Source organism: Pleurodeles waltl, chromosome 1_1 (assembly GCF_031143425.1).
Source record: "Pleurodeles waltl isolate 20211129_DDA chromosome 1_1, aPleWal1.hap1.20221129, whole genome shotgun sequence".
In the NCBI taxonomy this organism is placed as follows: Eukaryota; Metazoa; Chordata; class Amphibia; order Caudata; family Salamandridae; genus Pleurodeles; species Pleurodeles waltl.
In genome coordinates, this window is record NC_090436.1 from 184220420 (window position 1) to 184238833 (window position 18414).

An 18414-nucleotide genomic window follows, 5' to 3' on the forward strand; every position below is an offset into this window, starting at 1 on the left:
GTCTCCACCAGGCCTGTGTTGCAAGGCGAGAGACTGAGTCCAGGGTGAGGCCCAGCCGCGTCAGTACCAGAGCATCCAGGAGGCCCACCACCCACAGAACGTGTCCGCTGCCCAGGGTGGGGGTCAGAAGATTACGGGGGAGGCGGGGCAGCAGGCCGCCTCACACAGCCCTCCAGCCCGAGCCTCGGGCACACCCATAGCCCTTGTCGCTGCAGGGCCTCCGAGGCCCAGGCCAGGAAAAGGGGCCGCTCCGACATCAAGCCGCCACAAGCAGCAGTCACCACGGGTTCGTGGCCAGCGACTCCATCGCTGCCCCACCTTACCTAGACAAGGCTTCTCTAAGCTGGGTGTGAGCACCCCTACGCCAGAGCTTCTACGCCGCGCATCCATGATGGTCACCGGCTTGGCTCCGCCCCAAATGTGTGCAGCTTAAATGTGTAAAATATGAAAAAAAAAATTTACTCTACTCTGCCATATTGTCCTAATTATATCCTCCACCCTCTTTCGCCTGACCTCATCACATCTGGTTTGTGTGATATACGCTCTGTCATACTATTTTAAGTACAGTTCTTCATGTTTGAGCTACTCATGCTGCAATAAAAGTATTCTCCTCAACACAATGTTCTGCTGCTACTTAAAGAGACTAACACGCTGTATCAGATTGGTGAATACCATACTGTTGGGTCTTATTGGATGACAGAGTGCTGCAGCGGGCAGCAGCATACCAAGAGAGCTGCTGACATACACAGAGGACCAAAAGGGGATGAGGGAGGGGTTGAGGGGGAGTGAACGCTGGCTGGCTAATTATACACATAAATAGGCTAAAAGAGGGGTGGCGGGAAGAGGGTAGCTGAGAAGCGGCAGCTGGTGCAGTTTACACAGAAGGAGGGGAGGGCAGCGTACCAGGAGTTGAGGGAAGGGAGGTGAATCACGAGAGGGGGCTGCTCCAAATGACACAGAGGAGGATAAGAAAACTAGGAATGGAACCTATGTATTTTAATCGAGGGAACTCCACAATTGAAACCCAAACATGCCCCATTTCTGATTTCTAATTTGTGAACTTTTTAGGTTCAAGTGAAAGCAGTTGTGAAAGTGAAAGCCTGCAAGTTTCGATGTAGGCATCTGGGGCAGGAGGCATTGCCCGTTAATGAATACTAGTGCTAAGAGATGAAGACAGGGAGATTTCTAAAGGGAAATTATCCAAGAGTTAAAGACAGCGCCAGAGCATCAGCTTCTGTTTAGAGCGCAATACTCCAGCAGCTGCACTGAGGGACAAACCGTGGCCCAAGAGTAGCTATGGGATAGAGAATGTGGTGCCCAAGCAGCCCTTCTGGAAAAGAGAATGTGGAGCTGAAGCAGCCACTCTGACAAAAAAAAAAAAAAAAAAAAAAAAAAAAAACAGCACTGAATAGATGCTAGGAGAGAAAAAAGGCTGTGCACAAGCAGCTACTTCCGAGAAAGAATGCAGTGCCCAAGTAGCAGCACTCATCCAGGGTACACGGTATTCGAGAGGCTGCCATGAAGAAAGAGGCGCCTCCCGAAGTAAACAGTACCCATAGGGCGAAAGCAGGTATGATTCCCACAAGGCAATTAATAGCGATAAAGTAAAAGAAAACAAAAATATAGCTATCTAGGAATCCAAGAAGGTGCCTAAGCAACCCCACTCAGCCCTACAGTAGACAGGGAGCCCATAATCAACTACGTCTTGAGCGCGCAGGAAGAATTAGATAGCTGTTGAGCATGCCGTCTAATGCTGCATTACGTTCGTTCAGTGTTCCCAACATGAGACGGGACCGGTCACCCATTTCCAGCAATAAAAATAGTAGTTCTGAAACAATGCCATACAATGCCTGCTGCGTAAGTTTAAAAGTATTTGGGCAGTGCACTCGGGAGGGTGAAACACCAGAAGAGGCATGATGTATGCATGCCATTGACAAATCTGGAGGACGATTAATTGAGCGACCACGGTGCCAGCAAGAAGCCCAGAAGAAGCTACAGCAGGTCTTGTGTCAAGACAGCGCAAGCGCGCCGTCAAGAGCAGAGACCTAAACATTTATTTATTTCATTGATTTACACAAGAAACTAGTGGTAATAAATGGATGGATCAAAAGGGCTTAACCTTTAGGCAGAAAACGAAAGTCTCTATTCCATGTGACCAAATCGAAACCTAGAATTGTTATTTTACTTTGAAATGATAAAAGTACCAACATCTTACAGAGGACACCTCCTGGGCTGAGTATTAATTATGGCTTAAGCGCTGAAAATCCTGAAAACCCCAAATAGGGCTGAACACAGCAAGTCGACTATAAGTTCTACATTAAATACTCACATACATGCTGGTTTATAAAAGTAGATAATATCTTTTAAATATCATAACTTAAAACAACAAATATATAATGCTAAGCAAATTCTCTGATGCCTAGATAACTCGAAGGAAACTGTGCAATCCTTGAAACAAGTATTGCTTGCTGTCTCTGAAATCAGATCATACTGTAACTCATTTAACAAACACTTATCACTTTTTAAGAGTTTGAAATTCATGGGGTAGAGGGGTCAAACAGTCTAGGTTTACTCTTGGAGGATGGCTTAGATCTACATAAGACAGAGGACACACAACAAATAACACTTCATTATATTGTCCAGCCAGGTGTATCATTTTAGAAAAGAATACCTCAGTGACTATTAAATACAATAGGTAGTAAAAATGAGACAGTTTACAACTGATTAATTTCTACCAAAATGTGGGCGCAATTGAACTTCCCTTGCATGCATTTACATTTTAAATGGGAAATGAACACCTGATAGTTGCCTAAACACTGAGTTTCAGGCCATCTCAGAAAGTGTAGAGACATCTGCAAATAAAAGATAGTTTTGATGCAAAGCTTCTGGTACACGGGTAGGCAGTAGTGATAACACTGTGTTCTGACAATGTTTAGAACAATGTTTTTAAAATGCAATTCCTTTACCACGAAACCTTTACTACAGAAAGCCTTTCCCAAGCGGAGCTGTTACCACAAAAAGCCTTTACTAAGAATGTAAATATATTTAAGGTGTGTTTAGTCTGTTTATATATGGGTTTAAATGACCTTGTGGCAAAGGCTTTACATAGTATTTAACCCTCCGCCGCCCCCTCCCCCACAGACACAAGCCAATCAGACGCTGTTGCTGGGTTCGATACAGGATATGGCGCGAATCACACCACATAATTGTAGATGAATACAGTGATGAATTCCTCACAAACAAGCAAGGTAATTCAATGTTAAAAGGCACTTTGAACTACAATAGGAATGACTTGCAAGAAGAGCGGTCAGACATAAATTAATACGTTGTTAAACAACTCACATTAAAATCTAACAATATTTAGGAGACACAAAGTTTTGTGAAAAATTACGGTGTATTTCATCAATCTTCAGTTAATTCATATTAAAATACTAAAAATTAAAAAAGAAAAAAAGAACTTTCACTGAAAAGCTCAATGGTCGTCTGGCAGAGACCAAAAACCACTTCAAGAGGCCCATCCCTTTCAAAGGGAAACACCAAATTTAAACTCTGAAAATCTGGACTGAGGTTATGATTTTGAAAACCACGAATAAACTATGTGAAGCCCTAGTGATTTCAATGAAGCACAAAAAATGCATTTAATATTTGCTTACCTCATTTCATTCACCTGTTTCAGTACATCCTGTTGTGCGTGTAGTAGAGCTTCAAGATCCTTCTGCGAGACCTGAAAAAAAGAAAATACCAGAAATTGGGTTACTTAATGCGTTAGCAGGAAAGAAGATGGGAACAGAACTGTACATTTAGTGAAAAGTATCAGTGTGTAGGCAGTTCAGAGCATTATAGTTACTCACCTGAATTTGCTGACCTTGGTCTCCAGCTCCTTTCTTTGCTATTTCATTTGTTACAGCAGTGACATACCTCCGCTGCTCGTCAAGTATCATGTCTAGTTGCCTGTTCAGTTGTTTGATTTCAAGATGAATGCGGTTTTGTCCTTCAAAAACTTGTCTAAGCTCACGGTCGTTTACAGATTCATACAGGTCATCTGCAGGAAAAAGGAACAGTTGAAGGATAATTTACTATTATATTGCACATCACTTTCGTGAATTGTGATACCTAATAAAGATGCTTGATGGTTCTGGTAAAATATCTACCACTTGCAGGAAATTGGATGCATGGTATATAATCTTCAGATTAGCAGCACAAAGTTTTAATTTAGTCACCTCTATTTTACAGGGTGCATCACTTCTACATTACTCTTTAGTCTTAAAGCAAGTCTGCAAACATGACATAAGCAAATCTACTCAGATAACTTTATTTCTTGGTCCATTGATGGGCATCCACATTTTCAATGACTAACCGCATTTTCAGTAACTAAAGGGTTATTGTGCATTGTAGTTGCATACTGTAGCAACGATTGCTCTGCATGACCACAGGAAGGCTAAGAGACAAGTAACTGGTTGAGTACAAATGAGGACTCAGAAATAGTAATATAATGACCTGTGCAACAAAGCCTGTACTCATAAATCATACGTATCCATTTACAATGCTTGAAAAACATTTTAGCAGGTACAGAAAAAAACAAAACTTCTGTATTTATAGTTAAGGTTCTGAAAGATAGCAATTCCTCTGATTTTTGCTTGGTAATAACTTTGCCATAGTTTAACGACTCTCCACCAAACTTTGTAGACGTATTCCCTTTTCTCCATTGGCTAATAATGCAATGTTTCGTGGGGATTAGTCAAGAGTGTGAAAATAAAAAAAGGGGGGGGGGGGGTCATAAAACACAATTTTCACCCAATGCATTTTCCACAAAATTTTTAAACAGGCGTAGCTGCAAACGGTCAATATTCAAAAAATTGCCAGGAATATAGATTATAGTGTATAAAGGATCCACTTTGTTACTAGATCAAAATTGGTTCAGTTGTTAAAAAGTTATAAGGCAACAAACGCAGTGATATATTAGACCATGGTATATTGTGGTAATTGTGCAGTATACCGCAGTACATGCCGATGACTGTAGGAAGTTGGGTTCTGGTTGCAGTACCCCTCCCCTCACCCTCTCCCCCTACACACTTCTTGCCTAGTTTTTGATGTAACTTTGACTGAAGTGCACTGGGTTCCTGCTAACTAGGCCCCAAGTGTCAGAGTTCCTTCCCTAAAACAAGACACCTGGTCACTTGACCGCCAAGTGGCCAGGCCCTTTAGCACCTAGGGCCTAGGTACTAAAGAGGGTCCCTAAGAGCTGCGGCATAACTTGGGCCACTCTATGGGACCCAGCACCAAACTCACGCGAACTGAGACTGCAGCCTGAGTGGCAAAGTGCTCCAAAAAAATGAAAACATGACAATGCACACACTTGTGTGCCATGTCCCCTAACACTGCCTGTAATATTTGTAAATCACCCCTACGGCAGACATTACAATCCTTAGGCAGGGCACATTATTATATACTACAGGTGAGGGCATATCTGCATGAGCAACTATGCCACTACTATATTGTTGTCGATTCATAGACATAGTAAGTGAGCAGGGAAGCCATTTGGACACTGATCAATACGACTTCCCCAGATACATGATGGCTTCAATGAAACAAGGGATGTTTGGTATCAAACACCTTGTATTATTAAACCCTCACTGATTACAGTGATGGGTTTATTAATACATGCTCCCAGAGGGCATCTTAGAGGTGCACCCTGAAAATCTATCAATCTATCAAATCTATCAATTGCTGACAAACAGACAAGGTTCTGACCCCCAAAGCCTTTGCTCTCTGGAGGTCAGAAACAAAGCCTACTCTGGCAGAAGTGTTACACACCCCTCCCAACAGGATGACCTGCAAATCTGCATTCCAATGCAGGAAGTTTCAAAGGAGCCCAAGGCCTTTGGTATACAGCTTTGGCTCTCCTCAGAGGGAGATGCAAATCCCCCTCCCAAAGGGACCATAAAGGCAGGAAAATTAGCTATAGAGGAGGCGTGTTGCACTGCCAGGCTGGACACACCCCTAGGGAGACCAGCCTGAAGTGAACACAGTCTTAGGAATTCCGCCATGTTGTGAGTGGTGGAATTAGGAATTCTGGGAGAGGGTGATGCCCACTCCCCAAAGGACGCGGTCATCTAGGAGGTGTAGTGACCCCACAGGTAAGTAGCCCACTGGCTACTACCCTTCACTCAACTTAACACCGCCTGATACCAGGAAAACAGATCTTCGCTGGACACAAAAGGAGTGGACAAAAGGCCTCCTGATCCGATAACCTAGGAGCACAACAGACTTGTCACCAACCCTGCTAGCCTGCCTGCGGCATTCTATTCTTGTGAAGCAACTGACATGTCCTGACGCTGCAGCCTCCAAGAAGCTGGGAGAGCTGCCAGTGCTTCACAAATCACCAGGAAAAACTCCCTTGGAGCAGAAGAGCTGCTTCCCTGCATCTGCAAGCAAACTAAGAAAGACCGTGAGGACCCAGGGACACCAAAACCCAACGCCGGACATCATCACTGCACCCAAGCTGAAGTGGGCCAACGGTGTCAACGTGGTTCCCAGGCCCTCCAGAGACGAAGCCCACCTTGAGCTCACCCACTGTGGACTTCCTAACGGCACTTGCTGCCTCTGTTTGCAGGACTCCCTCAACCGCGACCACCTCTGGTGATAGAGCCCCAATGGTCCACTGCACCTCTGTACCTTGATGCCCCAGACCGAGGAGAAGAGGACCACTGGTGTCCCTGTGTCCCCCAGGCTCCCAAAACCCAGTCCACTTGTTGGTTCAGCCGGACTGGTGCCCCAGTCCACATCTGCAGTCTGTTTCTGTGGGCCCCTCTTTACCACGACCCACACAGGTGACGGAAACCCGGTGTTCCAAACCACCTCTGCACCTAGCCGTCCCAGAGCAAGGAGAAGAGAACCACTTGTGTCTCTACGTCCCAGAGAATCGCACAAACTGAACCCCCTTGGTGGGTCACCCAGACTGGACTCTCAGTGCACTCCTGAAACATCTTTGTGACCTGACCGGTCCCCGTTGACTTACACGGGGTAACCAACGCTGAACTGCACCAATGCACCCGGCTAACCCAGTGCCTCCCGGGGTAACCTTTTGGTGTGGCCTAGGACCCTGCCCTGTACTCACCTTATGCTCAGAAGATTGGTCCTTTAAGTTGCTGTGAAGTACCTGTTTGCCATGCACGTTTCTCTCCCATACAGTAGCAATGCAGCTACAGAAAAATGCAATGTGTCAACTTTTGAAAACTATAAAAATTCCTATCTCGATAAGTACTCACCTGATTCCGGTGATCTTGGTATCTAAATTCATTTAAAAGTACATGTTATTTTTATAAATTGCTGTCAGATGCCTTCATTGAGTGTCTCTCTCACTTACTGCCTATGTGTGCGCCTTACGTGCTTAGCACTACCCTCTGCTCGCCCACACTACCACAAACAAGAGCATTTGTGGTGTCATTTGTACCTCTGTGATTCATAAGGGGTTTGCCTTGACTATTTACACAGTGTACCTCTTTTTGGTCCACTATAAAAAGAGCCAGCTGCCAGCTCTTCATACAATGACAAACCAGTAGATTAAGGGATGCCTTTCCTAAATTAAAAGGCAGCCATATTGTTTTCACCACACTCACTCTGCATTGTGGGTTGTACGGGGAAATATAGGCCCTCATTACGACTCTGGCGGGCGGCGGAGGCCGCCCGCCAGAATTCCGCCCTCCGTAATACCGCTCCGCGGTCAGAAGACCGCGGAGGGTATTATGAGTTTTTCCCTGGGCTGGCGGGCGGTCTCCAAAAGACCGCCCGCCAGCCCAGGGAAAAACTCCCTTCCCACGAGGATGCCGGCTCGTAATAGAGCCGGCGGAGTGGGAAGGTGCGACGGGTGCATTTGCACCCGTCGCGTATTTCACTGTCTGCCAAGCAGACAGTGAAATACTTGTAGGGGCCCTCTTACGGGGGCCCCTGCAGTGCCCATGCCATTGGCATGGGCACTGCAGGGGCCCCCAGGGGCCCCGCGACTCCCCCTCCCGCCATCCGGTTCCCGGCGGGAGAACCGCCAGGAACTGGATGGCGGGAGGGGGAGTCGGAAACCCCAAGCCGGCGCAGCAAGCTGCGCCGGCTTGGAGGATTCCTGGGGGCAGCGGGAAACCGGCGGGAGACCGCCGGTTTCCCTTTACTGACCGCGGCTAAGCCGCCGCGGTCAGAATGCCCCGCGGGGCACCGCCGGCCTGTCGGCGGTGCTCCCGCGTGCCGCGGCCCTGGCGGTTCTATACCGCCAGGGTCGTAATGAGGGCCATAGTGTACTACTGATTTATAAGTGCATAGGAAGCAATGGAGCACCTAACTAAGTGTGTAAAGGTAGGGAAACGTAGTTTTATTACTTTATATATTTAAGGAAAAATTACGGAGTACTGCAGTACTTCCAAGAAAGTACTGCACTTTATTTCACCTTAAAACCCAGAACACAGACTAAGGGGTTCATTACGAGTTTGGCAGTCCCAATGCGGGACTGCCAAACTTGCAGGGGAGGACTCCACCGTCATGGCAGTGGAACCACTGCCCTAGTACAAGGTTTCCACCTGCCTGACCGGCGGAAACCTTGAAATAGAGCATTCCCGAGGTCTGAACCAGTGGGAACAGTGCTGCAAGATAGCACAGAGGGGGCTGTCCAGCACCCTCAGAATTAGCACTGTCTGCAAAGCAGACCGTGCACATTCCGAAGGTGCTGGGCAGGGGTCCCCCTGTGACCCCTTGCACTTCTTCTCCACCAACGTTTTCATGGTGGTGACACCACCATGAAAAGGCTGGCGGAGAACAAGGTTGTAATCAGCAAGGCAGCGCAGAGTTCAGTGCCACCCTGGCTGATTACAACCAGGACCGCCATCACCCCGTCTGGATCTAGGATCCTGGCAGAGACATCGTACAGATGGCAATCCGACTGCCAAACTTGTAATGTGGCAATCGAGGTTTGCGGTCTTGTGACCAGATGCAATTTAATTTATTTATTGTAAGTACCGCAGTACTTTCCAGGTTCTACCATGGCACTAGTTTTCCCTACCTATACAGACTCAATAGCCAGACTACATTACCTATAACTCGACATGCTACCATGCACAGTGTCCTTATAAATGATGTCATTTGAGATGTCTGGAGTCTTGTTATGAATGCTATTGTTTAACAATAAAAGATATATTATGAAAGGGCATACGCTGCGTATGGGGAAGGCGCAAGTTACTGTTAATGTAGTGTGGCTATCAATTTGACAATAGTGAGTATGGAGGTGCACAATTTATTTTATGCTTTGACAGGGGCAGAAATTATAATTGGAAGTTACCTAGAACTGTAGAATTTCTAATGTTTGTGAAGTTTAAGTTGGTTTTGTACAGAAAAAAATAATAAAGATTTGCCAATTCTAACTTAGCCCTAGCATTTGTTTATGCAGATAGATCAGATAAATAGATAAGATAAATAGATACGATGAATAGATCAGATGAATAGATAAGGTAAGAGATAAAACATATCAGTTCATAAGAAAAATGTGTGATAAAGAACCATGTTGTAATACAATTATAATACTTTGTAAAAGTCATAAATTGGTGGTAAAGGTATGTGTGATAAAGGCATGGGTCGTAACAACCGATGTTTCCTGCTCGTGACTTAACTAATTAATGAGAATGGTATCCTAACATCCGCTATGTGGTTTACAGCACAATACAAAACCAAATAATTCGTAAAAGTAGATTATAGAACATGTCAACATTTTAATTGAGCAAACATGTGTAGCTAAAAATAAACTCTAATTTTCCCTTGTCTGATCAGCAGTGTGAATACATAGGTAAAGTTGTGAAATTGACTCTTTCCATCATAAGCATGTCGCTAAGAGGAAAAGATATGAATTAGCCATACACAATATCCTTAATTTGATTAACAGACATAAACCAGATAAAAGCTGATGAGGATACAGGTTAAATTACCAGAGTCAAGAACGGCAAGTAGTACAGTTCTGTAAAAATACTGGTGGGCAATCCACTGAGAAGTAAATGGTATTCTCCTTGCACGAAGGCCACTTTATAATGTTTGAGGTGTTTCAGTGCAATAGAAGCCTTGGAGATTATGAGTGCTTTGAAAATTGTTTATATAATTCTGAGATTTGGGGTTTTTAAAGATACTGATGGAAGAGTTATAATTGGCATGCCGCAACTACAGCAACAATAATGCAGGAATTTCAAATGTGATAGGAAATAACCCTCCAGGGAGATTCTTAACCAAAAAAACAAGGCAGATGACAAAACAAAACTTTAAAGCTGTAAAAGAGAGGAGTCCCCAGCCACCAACTGACAGGAGTTTTGGAAATTACAACATAAGCTATATTTAGCTCAACGGAGCTCTGAAGCACCCAAATGTCAATAGTTTAAGGGAGAGGGAAGAGTTGCACTGGATTAAAATTGTTCACTTCCTAAGTCAATAAAATGTTTTGTCAAAATAATTACTGTGTTCCAACATTTTGACTGGGTCGCTGAAACCATGGTCCTCAAGTAAAGAATGGTGGTGACCATGTTTGCACTGGAAGACCACCCCAAGGGAGTATATGAGGAGGAGAAGGGAAGGGTTGGGGTGTGGGGGGGTGGGAGCAAGAGTACTCTTTCACTGAGGAAGGGCCAAGAAAAACATCCCCACAACTGTGGGGAATGCTGTCAAAGGCTATTGGCACATCAAACAGGATAAGGGGTTCCACTCAAACCACAGCTCTCCCTCTGCATATCTTCACCCAGCAAGAACATCAGAACTTACTCAGTTTTCCAGACAGGGATAGAAGTAGACTGTGTAGAAGTGCAGGACTAAATGAATTGCCACAAGTCTTTGGTTACTAACTTGTCCAGATAACTTGCACGGTAAAGACTAGGGGATTGGCCCAACAATGCCATAATCTCCTGATTTAGTATGTAATTAAATGACAGGTCTTTTAATGATTATGTATTTCTATGTTATGCCCATCAACTCTTAGCTATTTTTGAAAGTGACAACAGTTCCACTGTCAATTACAGCCACAAAGTACTCAATATACATTTTGTAATCACAGTGTCGATCCTTTCTGTATATTTACTTTCAGTTAACTTCTGCTTATGAAGACTACACATTTATTTATACACAGGACAATATAGAACAGAACATGGGATATTACAATGCCTTCAGCCATGGAAATAGAAAACAAAAAACATAAATTTTATTTGCCTGGTTGTTCTTGCATTCCAGGATGCTCTTTTTGGTAGTCTTCTTTCTTTTTATCAAGTTCCTGTTGAAAATGCTCAAACTCATCTTGATATTTGTCTTTTTCCTCCTTCGGAATTTCTGTATCTGGTAAAGGCTTCAAAATAATAATAAAAAAGTCACCATGGACAGTTTAATTTTTAGTCATTTGACAAATCTAGGTTCAATGTTTGCTTTTGACAGAAAAAGCAATGTTGGAATACTTTTCTCTCAAATCAAAAATTAATCTGAGCCCTAGTAACAACAGCTTTTTCACACTTAAGTTGGATTCATTAATGAAATAATGGAATCAGCAGTAAGAAACTGAACATCCCTATTCACAGATCTAGAATCAAATTTATACAAATTCCACTTAATATTAAACAAAATCTGCTATCTTTGCAAAAGTTTGCAAGAATATGTTTAGGCGGTAGGGGTGTGATTACGATGGCGGAGGCCGATCTTTAGCACTCCTGTGCCGGCACCAATTAACCCACCATAATTCTGATTGAGCTGGATGCCCTGGGGGACCAACACAGACAAAGGATCGAGTGTGGTGGAGGAAAGGGTTATACCCAGAAATCAAATCTGAGCAGGCTGGGAGGAAGGACACCGTGCTTGGTGTGGCCTACCCTACATATCCCGCCTCAGAAGAGGGGGCCCCAGCTCAACCAGAAGTGCCGGAGAGCAATGCCGAGCCTGGGGCACAGAGCTGGATAGCACCAGAGTCGGAGTGCGTCCTGCAAGAGCGAGTCTGAGCTCCGAGGCCACTTACGAGGAGATGTGAGAGCAGGCAGTATGCGGCTGCCTGGGCGGGAGATGCAGCTTCATATCTAGTAAGAGGCAGACTTTGCAATCTCAGTAGCAGACGTGTGGGCAGTGGAGGGAGCGGAGGCCTAAGGTGATGGGAAGCGGCAAAGAGGTGGAGACCTCCTGGGCATGGGGAGTGAGTCGAGCGCTGGGAATGAAGACTGTCCCTAGCAGAAGAATGGCCCGCAGATTCCGGTGACAGCTGAACAGATCGCCCAGATGGCCACTGTCTGAGGAAGTAGAGAGAGCCTTCGGAAGCTAAACAGCCCGCGAGCACTGTCTGTAAGCATATACATGTGTGCAATGGGGCCTAGCTGATACTGGCCCATACCTCCCAGAGCTATTGAGGAGATCTTACAGTACATGATGTCTTTGGAGAGCCAGCAAGAGAGCAGGCACTGGCAGCAGCGTGAGGGAGGGTGAGAGGCCGACCAGGCCTGGGATGGCATCCACCCCACTCAAGAATGGCTGCTTGTGCAGCTCCTTTCGAGTTGGAGGTGGGGGGGAGGGGGTGGGGGGTGGGGGGGTCGTCTGGCGGGCCAAAGGAAACTTGTACTGCCAGGCTGTAACGGAAGGGGCGCGACGGATGACAAAGGACAAGGCGCCCTCTCAACAAGGGAAACTAGACAAATTCATGTAGTAGTTACTGCCCTTCACACTTGAAAATACGAGAAAGGAGGGTGCTGAGGCACCACAAACATCCAAAACATCAGTCATTCTTCAAGACATTGAGGCGTCCCGCAGAACCTTAAAAACCAAAATGACAGGTGGGGGCAGAAGTAACCCTGCTCCCCTAGGACCTGCAAAAGAGAAAGACTGTGGGTCGCATAACAGAAGATGAGACCCACATAGGGGCACTTGAGGGAAACGTCAAATATCTCCTTCAAACAAGTCGACAACTTGTGGGGTATGGTCTTGGAGTTGCCCAATAGAGCGGAGGATGCTGAGGAAGGCTCAGGAGGAATAATTTGAGGTTTGTGGGATTTCCAGAAGGGGGAGGGAGACAGACTATCCCTGGAAGGCTACATAGCAGAAGATAAAATAATGCCCTGCTACCTTGTGGAGAAGAAGCACTCAGAATTGGCAAGAACCCCCTCTTTACCCCACCCCTCCTAACTTCTCACCCCTATCCCCTACCAAGACACACATGTTTAATGAACCACTCAGGGGGTAAATAGGGCACAAGGCAGAGAATAGTGCAGGTTAATTCATTTCAAAATATAATACGCATGATGTAAGACAAATCTAGTGAAAATATGTTGATATTAAACATTCCTTATGTGATATAAATGTAACACTTTAACTTGACTCTTCTAGCCTTTAGTTCGTACTGTAGCTCTGGTTTAACTGACCCTGTACATCCACTATTGTCTACGCTATCCATTCCTTAATAGTCTACCTTTTCAGGTAAGCTGTATGTGATGCTGTGTACAGCTGCCACCACCAGAATAGGTGGTAACTCTTCAGTTCCCAAAACCCAGTGTCTTGACTGCCATCTGCCTTTTACAGTTACTCCACACATTGTCATGCTTGATTACAACAGGGGATGTTAAATGTCTGAAAAAGGGTTACAAGTCAAAGACTTTGCTAGGTCATTTCTTTGAGATTCAGCTAGGCTGATGAGTGCTAGCCAACATTACAGGCAGCAGTGCAAACTTAGTCATTCATCTGGAGACTTCTTCAGAGAGTGCGGCACCACAGATAACACAATATGTGAAGCCTCAAAAGACTTACTAAAATAAAAAGAAATAGAATTAAAATGTCAGGCAATCCCTAAACATTCTGATGGTGGCTCACAAATTAGTCCAATGATAGAAAAACTTTGAGAAGCTTAAGACACAATAAAGGACCAATTTAACCAAAAGATACACATACCACTTGTGATATTACAATTTATGAGTCATCTTCCAAAACATGTTTTGATTCCACTTAAGCCCCTTGTTTAATTATTGCTATTGAATCAAAATCTCATCAATAGGTGCCTAAAAACAGGTTATCTTTGGCTGTTCTTTTGTCTGTACCCAATAAAATCACTTGGTAAGCAAAAAAAGTCACTACAGAATTGTTCTTTCTAAAAAGGTACCGGCAAGCATAATCAAACAGTGCACAAATGAGCTAAGACAGAATTGTGAATACAGAAATCTCAGAGTTGTGTGAAAGTACGGGAACATCCCTTCTGTGAAAGCTTACTAAGTATGAATAAAATGTCAAACTAAAGACAACGTCAATTCATTCCTCTTAGGACAATGTCAATTTATTTCTCTTTGGGAACCTATTAATAGACACATGCTACCTTCAAAATTATCTGTCTCCTGTAAGCAGCTGCTTTTTTGTAGCAGCAGAACAATAAGGCACTAACCACATTAGTCAATCTGTAGAATAATTATAAGCACATCTATAGATTACATTCACATGCTGGAGAGCTCTTGTCACATTTAAGAAAGCCTTTTGTTCTGATTGGAATCCTCTTTCATTACAATAGTGGGAAATTAAAACAGAAATAATAGTTACCATGAGCAATTCAGACACAGCATATTTAGGGCTGCTTTGTAGCCAGGCCTTTTAATGATCTTCTTCTAAAGAAAGACTATTGCTTGAAAAAGAAAGGCTTAGAGATACTATTATGAGTGTAGGCTACCAATTCCAAAGATTAATTACCAGATCATTGTGGTAGAATAAAATGCACACTTTGAGAAGCACTGTATAAATCATACAATTACACAAAATGAGAGGGTTAAAATAGAATTAGCTAGCTCTTGCAGGATTACAAATGAATAATAATTCGTCCTCTAGGCATGGAAGAGATCATTTCACCTTTGCTACAGGTACAAGTAGACCCATTTTAATGTGTGAAACACATTTGTGGTCTGTTAATTTCATGCTAGAGTTTGGCACTGGCAGCCTGTCTTTTTTGTGAAACGAACTATGTTTATTGTGAAGAGTGCAATTGGTGGTTGTATAAGAGAATGTAATGCGTCATTAGCCAATCTGGCGACAGAATCTCCCGAAACAATTAAATGTAGCCCACTTAGGGTTCTTTGGTTTATCTATATCTAGATTGTATCACAGAGGTATTTTAGCACCGAGAGCAAGAAAAGCTCTGTAGTAATTTGGTTAACACAGAAAAAGGCAAAGAAATGTTCTGAATGGCAAACAGGTGAGCATCACCCTTTAACAGGGATGCCAGATGAGGAAAATCAAACACCTTCCCTGTTGAAAACCAAACTGCTCAAATGAAAGAGCAGAAATGTCACATGGCTCACCAGTAACAATCTGGCCTTCTGCTTTCCCTTACTCTGACAGACTCTTGTCGGCCTTTATCAAACTTCTTTCTCTAGCAGCGAAATACAATTTGCTTCCAGATATCAAATGATCTATGAAATAACTTATAATAACCAAATATCTTGGTTGCTCATTTTCATATTGCAATGTTCAGATCGGGCAGGTACAGATTTCTGGTAATAAACAAACAGTTAATATTCTCTTTGATAAAACATCTTTTCTTGGTCTGATAAAAAGAATATGAAGATAAAAATGATAAAAAATAATTTTCTTTCCAAAGAAGGATTTTCATCCAATCAACATTAAAGAAGGAGAATGTCTACATTGGGGAACGTAAGAGAGTTTTAGGATGTTGTTCCAAATCCTGCAAGCGTAGCTGGAGAAGTCCTTTACTACTTGTATTATTTTGTCTCCCATCTGGCAATATCCATAGCTTTTGGTAGATCACAGTCCATCTGAGGTTGCTAGATACGCAGTCAAATATGTGGTCTTGTAATTTCTGACAGTTTGATATGTAAAGCAGATGATATTGAAGATAATGTTGTCCTTGAGGGAAAGATATGTAGCTGTTTGGGCACTGAGTTCATACAGCTGAACTTTTAAACGCCACTTATAAACCGTGCGCAGCATGAAAGATGCCTACCATCAGAGTTTATGAGGAGTCTTTAAGAGCATTGAGCAGGATGTTGCTTCCGCCATCAAGATGAGTGAGTATCATGACTCATACAATAGTTCTGCAATCGGCTTCTGGTAGGAAAGGTTTATTTTTTTGTTTTTCCAAAAGAGCTGGTACCACTCTGTATTGGTTTTCTTGGCTACGAGCCCTTAGAAGTTAAACATTAATCTGAGCGACTGCACCGACTGCCAGCTAGGTTTACGTTGAACAGACATCCTTGAATATGGTCCTGTGTAGTGGTGTTAGATAATGTAATGTGTTATTAGTAAAGTTGAGTATTTAACAATATGTTCTGGATTAGCTTAAGGCTGGTTTTCAGTCATTGAATCATGATTAGGAGGCTTTGAGGGGCAGTTGAATGTTATGGGCATATTGGTAGATTATGATGTGGGCTGTCAATATGAATGGGGGGGGGAGGGTGGAGGGGCTATATTTGGAGAATGAACATAATGTAGGAAAATAATGGATCCCTGGGGTATTCGGTAGGAGTTGGAGAGTTTCTGGGATCTTGAGGCTCTCATCAGGACAAGCTAGTGATGGTTGACAAGGTACAAAGTGAATCATTGTAGGATGGTATTGGTAAAAAGCTACTTGAGTTTTCAGGGCGTAGATTACTAATTGATAGTCTAACCCAATGAGGGCTGCAGAGTTGTCGAGCTGGGTCAGGAAGGTAGGTGTCTTTTTGTCACTGAGGGAGGAGGTTGTTCTAACACACTGTCTTTGTACACATGCCTTTCCAATGAAAGAAAAGTGAGTGATTGCATAGACGTGGGCTAGGTCATCAAGCTACATGGTATGATTTTTCAGCAGGTGTAGGATAAGCACAACCAGGAAGAATTCTTGGCTGTGGGAGGCACTGACTATGTTAGAGTTATGATGACAGCTTTTGAAAGAGATATTGTGATGCATGAGGGCAGAAAGTTATCTGCCTTATGTCAAGTGTTTCAAGAGCATATTCTAAATGCTCTTGCCCCCTCCAATATTAAGTACCCTGCATGTTTACCAGCCTGCAGGTTAGTCTTTAAACTAATACAGGTGGAACATTGCCTCAAAATTTGTGGGACAATACCGCTAGAGATTCTCCCTAACACACTTGAACTATAGCTGTAGGAGCTACCCTGACTGAAGCGCATTCACATGTCTGTTTCAACACATACACATCTATGCTAAGTAAGCAATTTTGTTAGATCTAGACTAGAAGCTCTCAAGTCACACAGATCAGAAGAGGTTTGTTATAAGCCATGAAAATTCTACAGCTACTCAGTTAATTATGGTACAGATTTAGAAAAGTCTACATCCACAACAATACTCACTGCCTCTTTTCCAGGCTCAGTCAATTGAAACGTCAGAAAAGAGAGAACATCATGGTCATCTGAAAAGTAAAACAAAAAGCACACACAATTACTTCACTGCACTGCCTTCATAACTCTTTTATTCTACAGTCCACAACTGCAGCCCAGCTGGTGTTTTGAAGACTCCACATTACAGCTCCTGCGTATCTATGGACTGAATGAAGAACTTGCCATCTTAATGACCTGAATGATGTACTAGTTTATGGCTATGTAATTGAATTATGATGGCTATAGAATTAGATTGTGATTTGATAGTGCTCCCTTCTCTGTTGATATTGTTCTGTGACAAGGTGGGGTCAAACAGCAGTAGAACCTGTTGAAGGTGTAGCGCTGTGACTTCAAGATATATACATCCTAACATTGGTGCGGTCAGGGCAAGCCTTTCTACTGCTCTGCTTTTTGAATTAATAAATGCTACAAGCATTGCGTGTGAACAACAAAAGTAGGAAAAGGCCTAAACACTGAAAACATATTGTTATATGGTCTTGATAGGATACAATTCGAACCCATGTTCACAATACATAGATTCCTACATATAAAGGTTTTTTTTGTCACTACTTTAATCAACTAGGAGGAAATGCAAGAGAAAAAAAGAAAATCACAAAGCACATGCTTCAAAATTCTTAGTAACTACAATAGCATTACAAATTTGATTAATAAAGTAAGTACCTTACATATCGACAATTCCATGTAGACAAACCCTTTGATACATTGGGCCATAGTTTGCCATAAACAGCATTTCAAACAAGTTGTTTGAGGTTCCCCTGTTCCGGAAAATAGTCTGAACTAATGTTTTAGCTAAGCAGGTTGCAAAAAAAGTAGCAAATAATGCATTATTTGTAAAACAGTTTATGTTATAGTACAACAAATATAGTACCTGCAAGTCCCCCTGTTGCAGCTGATATGCCAAAGTAGCCTTGAGACGGGACTACCATGTTATCTACTTTCGCACAAAATTCATAGTCTTCTCGATCTGGGGTAAACCCATTGTTGATGAGCACCTGCAAAATTAAAACTTTAAGTTCACAATGTACATAGACACAAATATATATATATATATTT

At 43.2% G+C, this 18414-nt stretch overlaps 1 protein-coding gene across 1 annotated transcript in view; it reads right to left on the reverse strand.

The window, feature by feature from the left end:
- Nucleotides 1-18414, reverse strand: part of LMAN1 (lectin, mannose binding 1) — a 225099-nt gene that overhangs the window by 154425 nt on the left and 52260 nt on the right. The window contains exons 6-10 of the mRNA XM_069220369.1: nt 18230-18353; nt 17314-17372; nt 11218-11350; nt 3852-4042; nt 3654-3724 (exon numbers count right to left, since the gene is read on the reverse strand). Of these exons, the coding sequence (XP_069076470.1) occupies nt 3654-3724; nt 3852-4042; nt 11218-11350; nt 17314-17372; nt 18230-18353 (578 nt within the window). The remainder of the gene's footprint in view (nt 1-3653; nt 3725-3851; nt 4043-11217; nt 11351-17313; nt 17373-18229; nt 18354-18414) is intronic.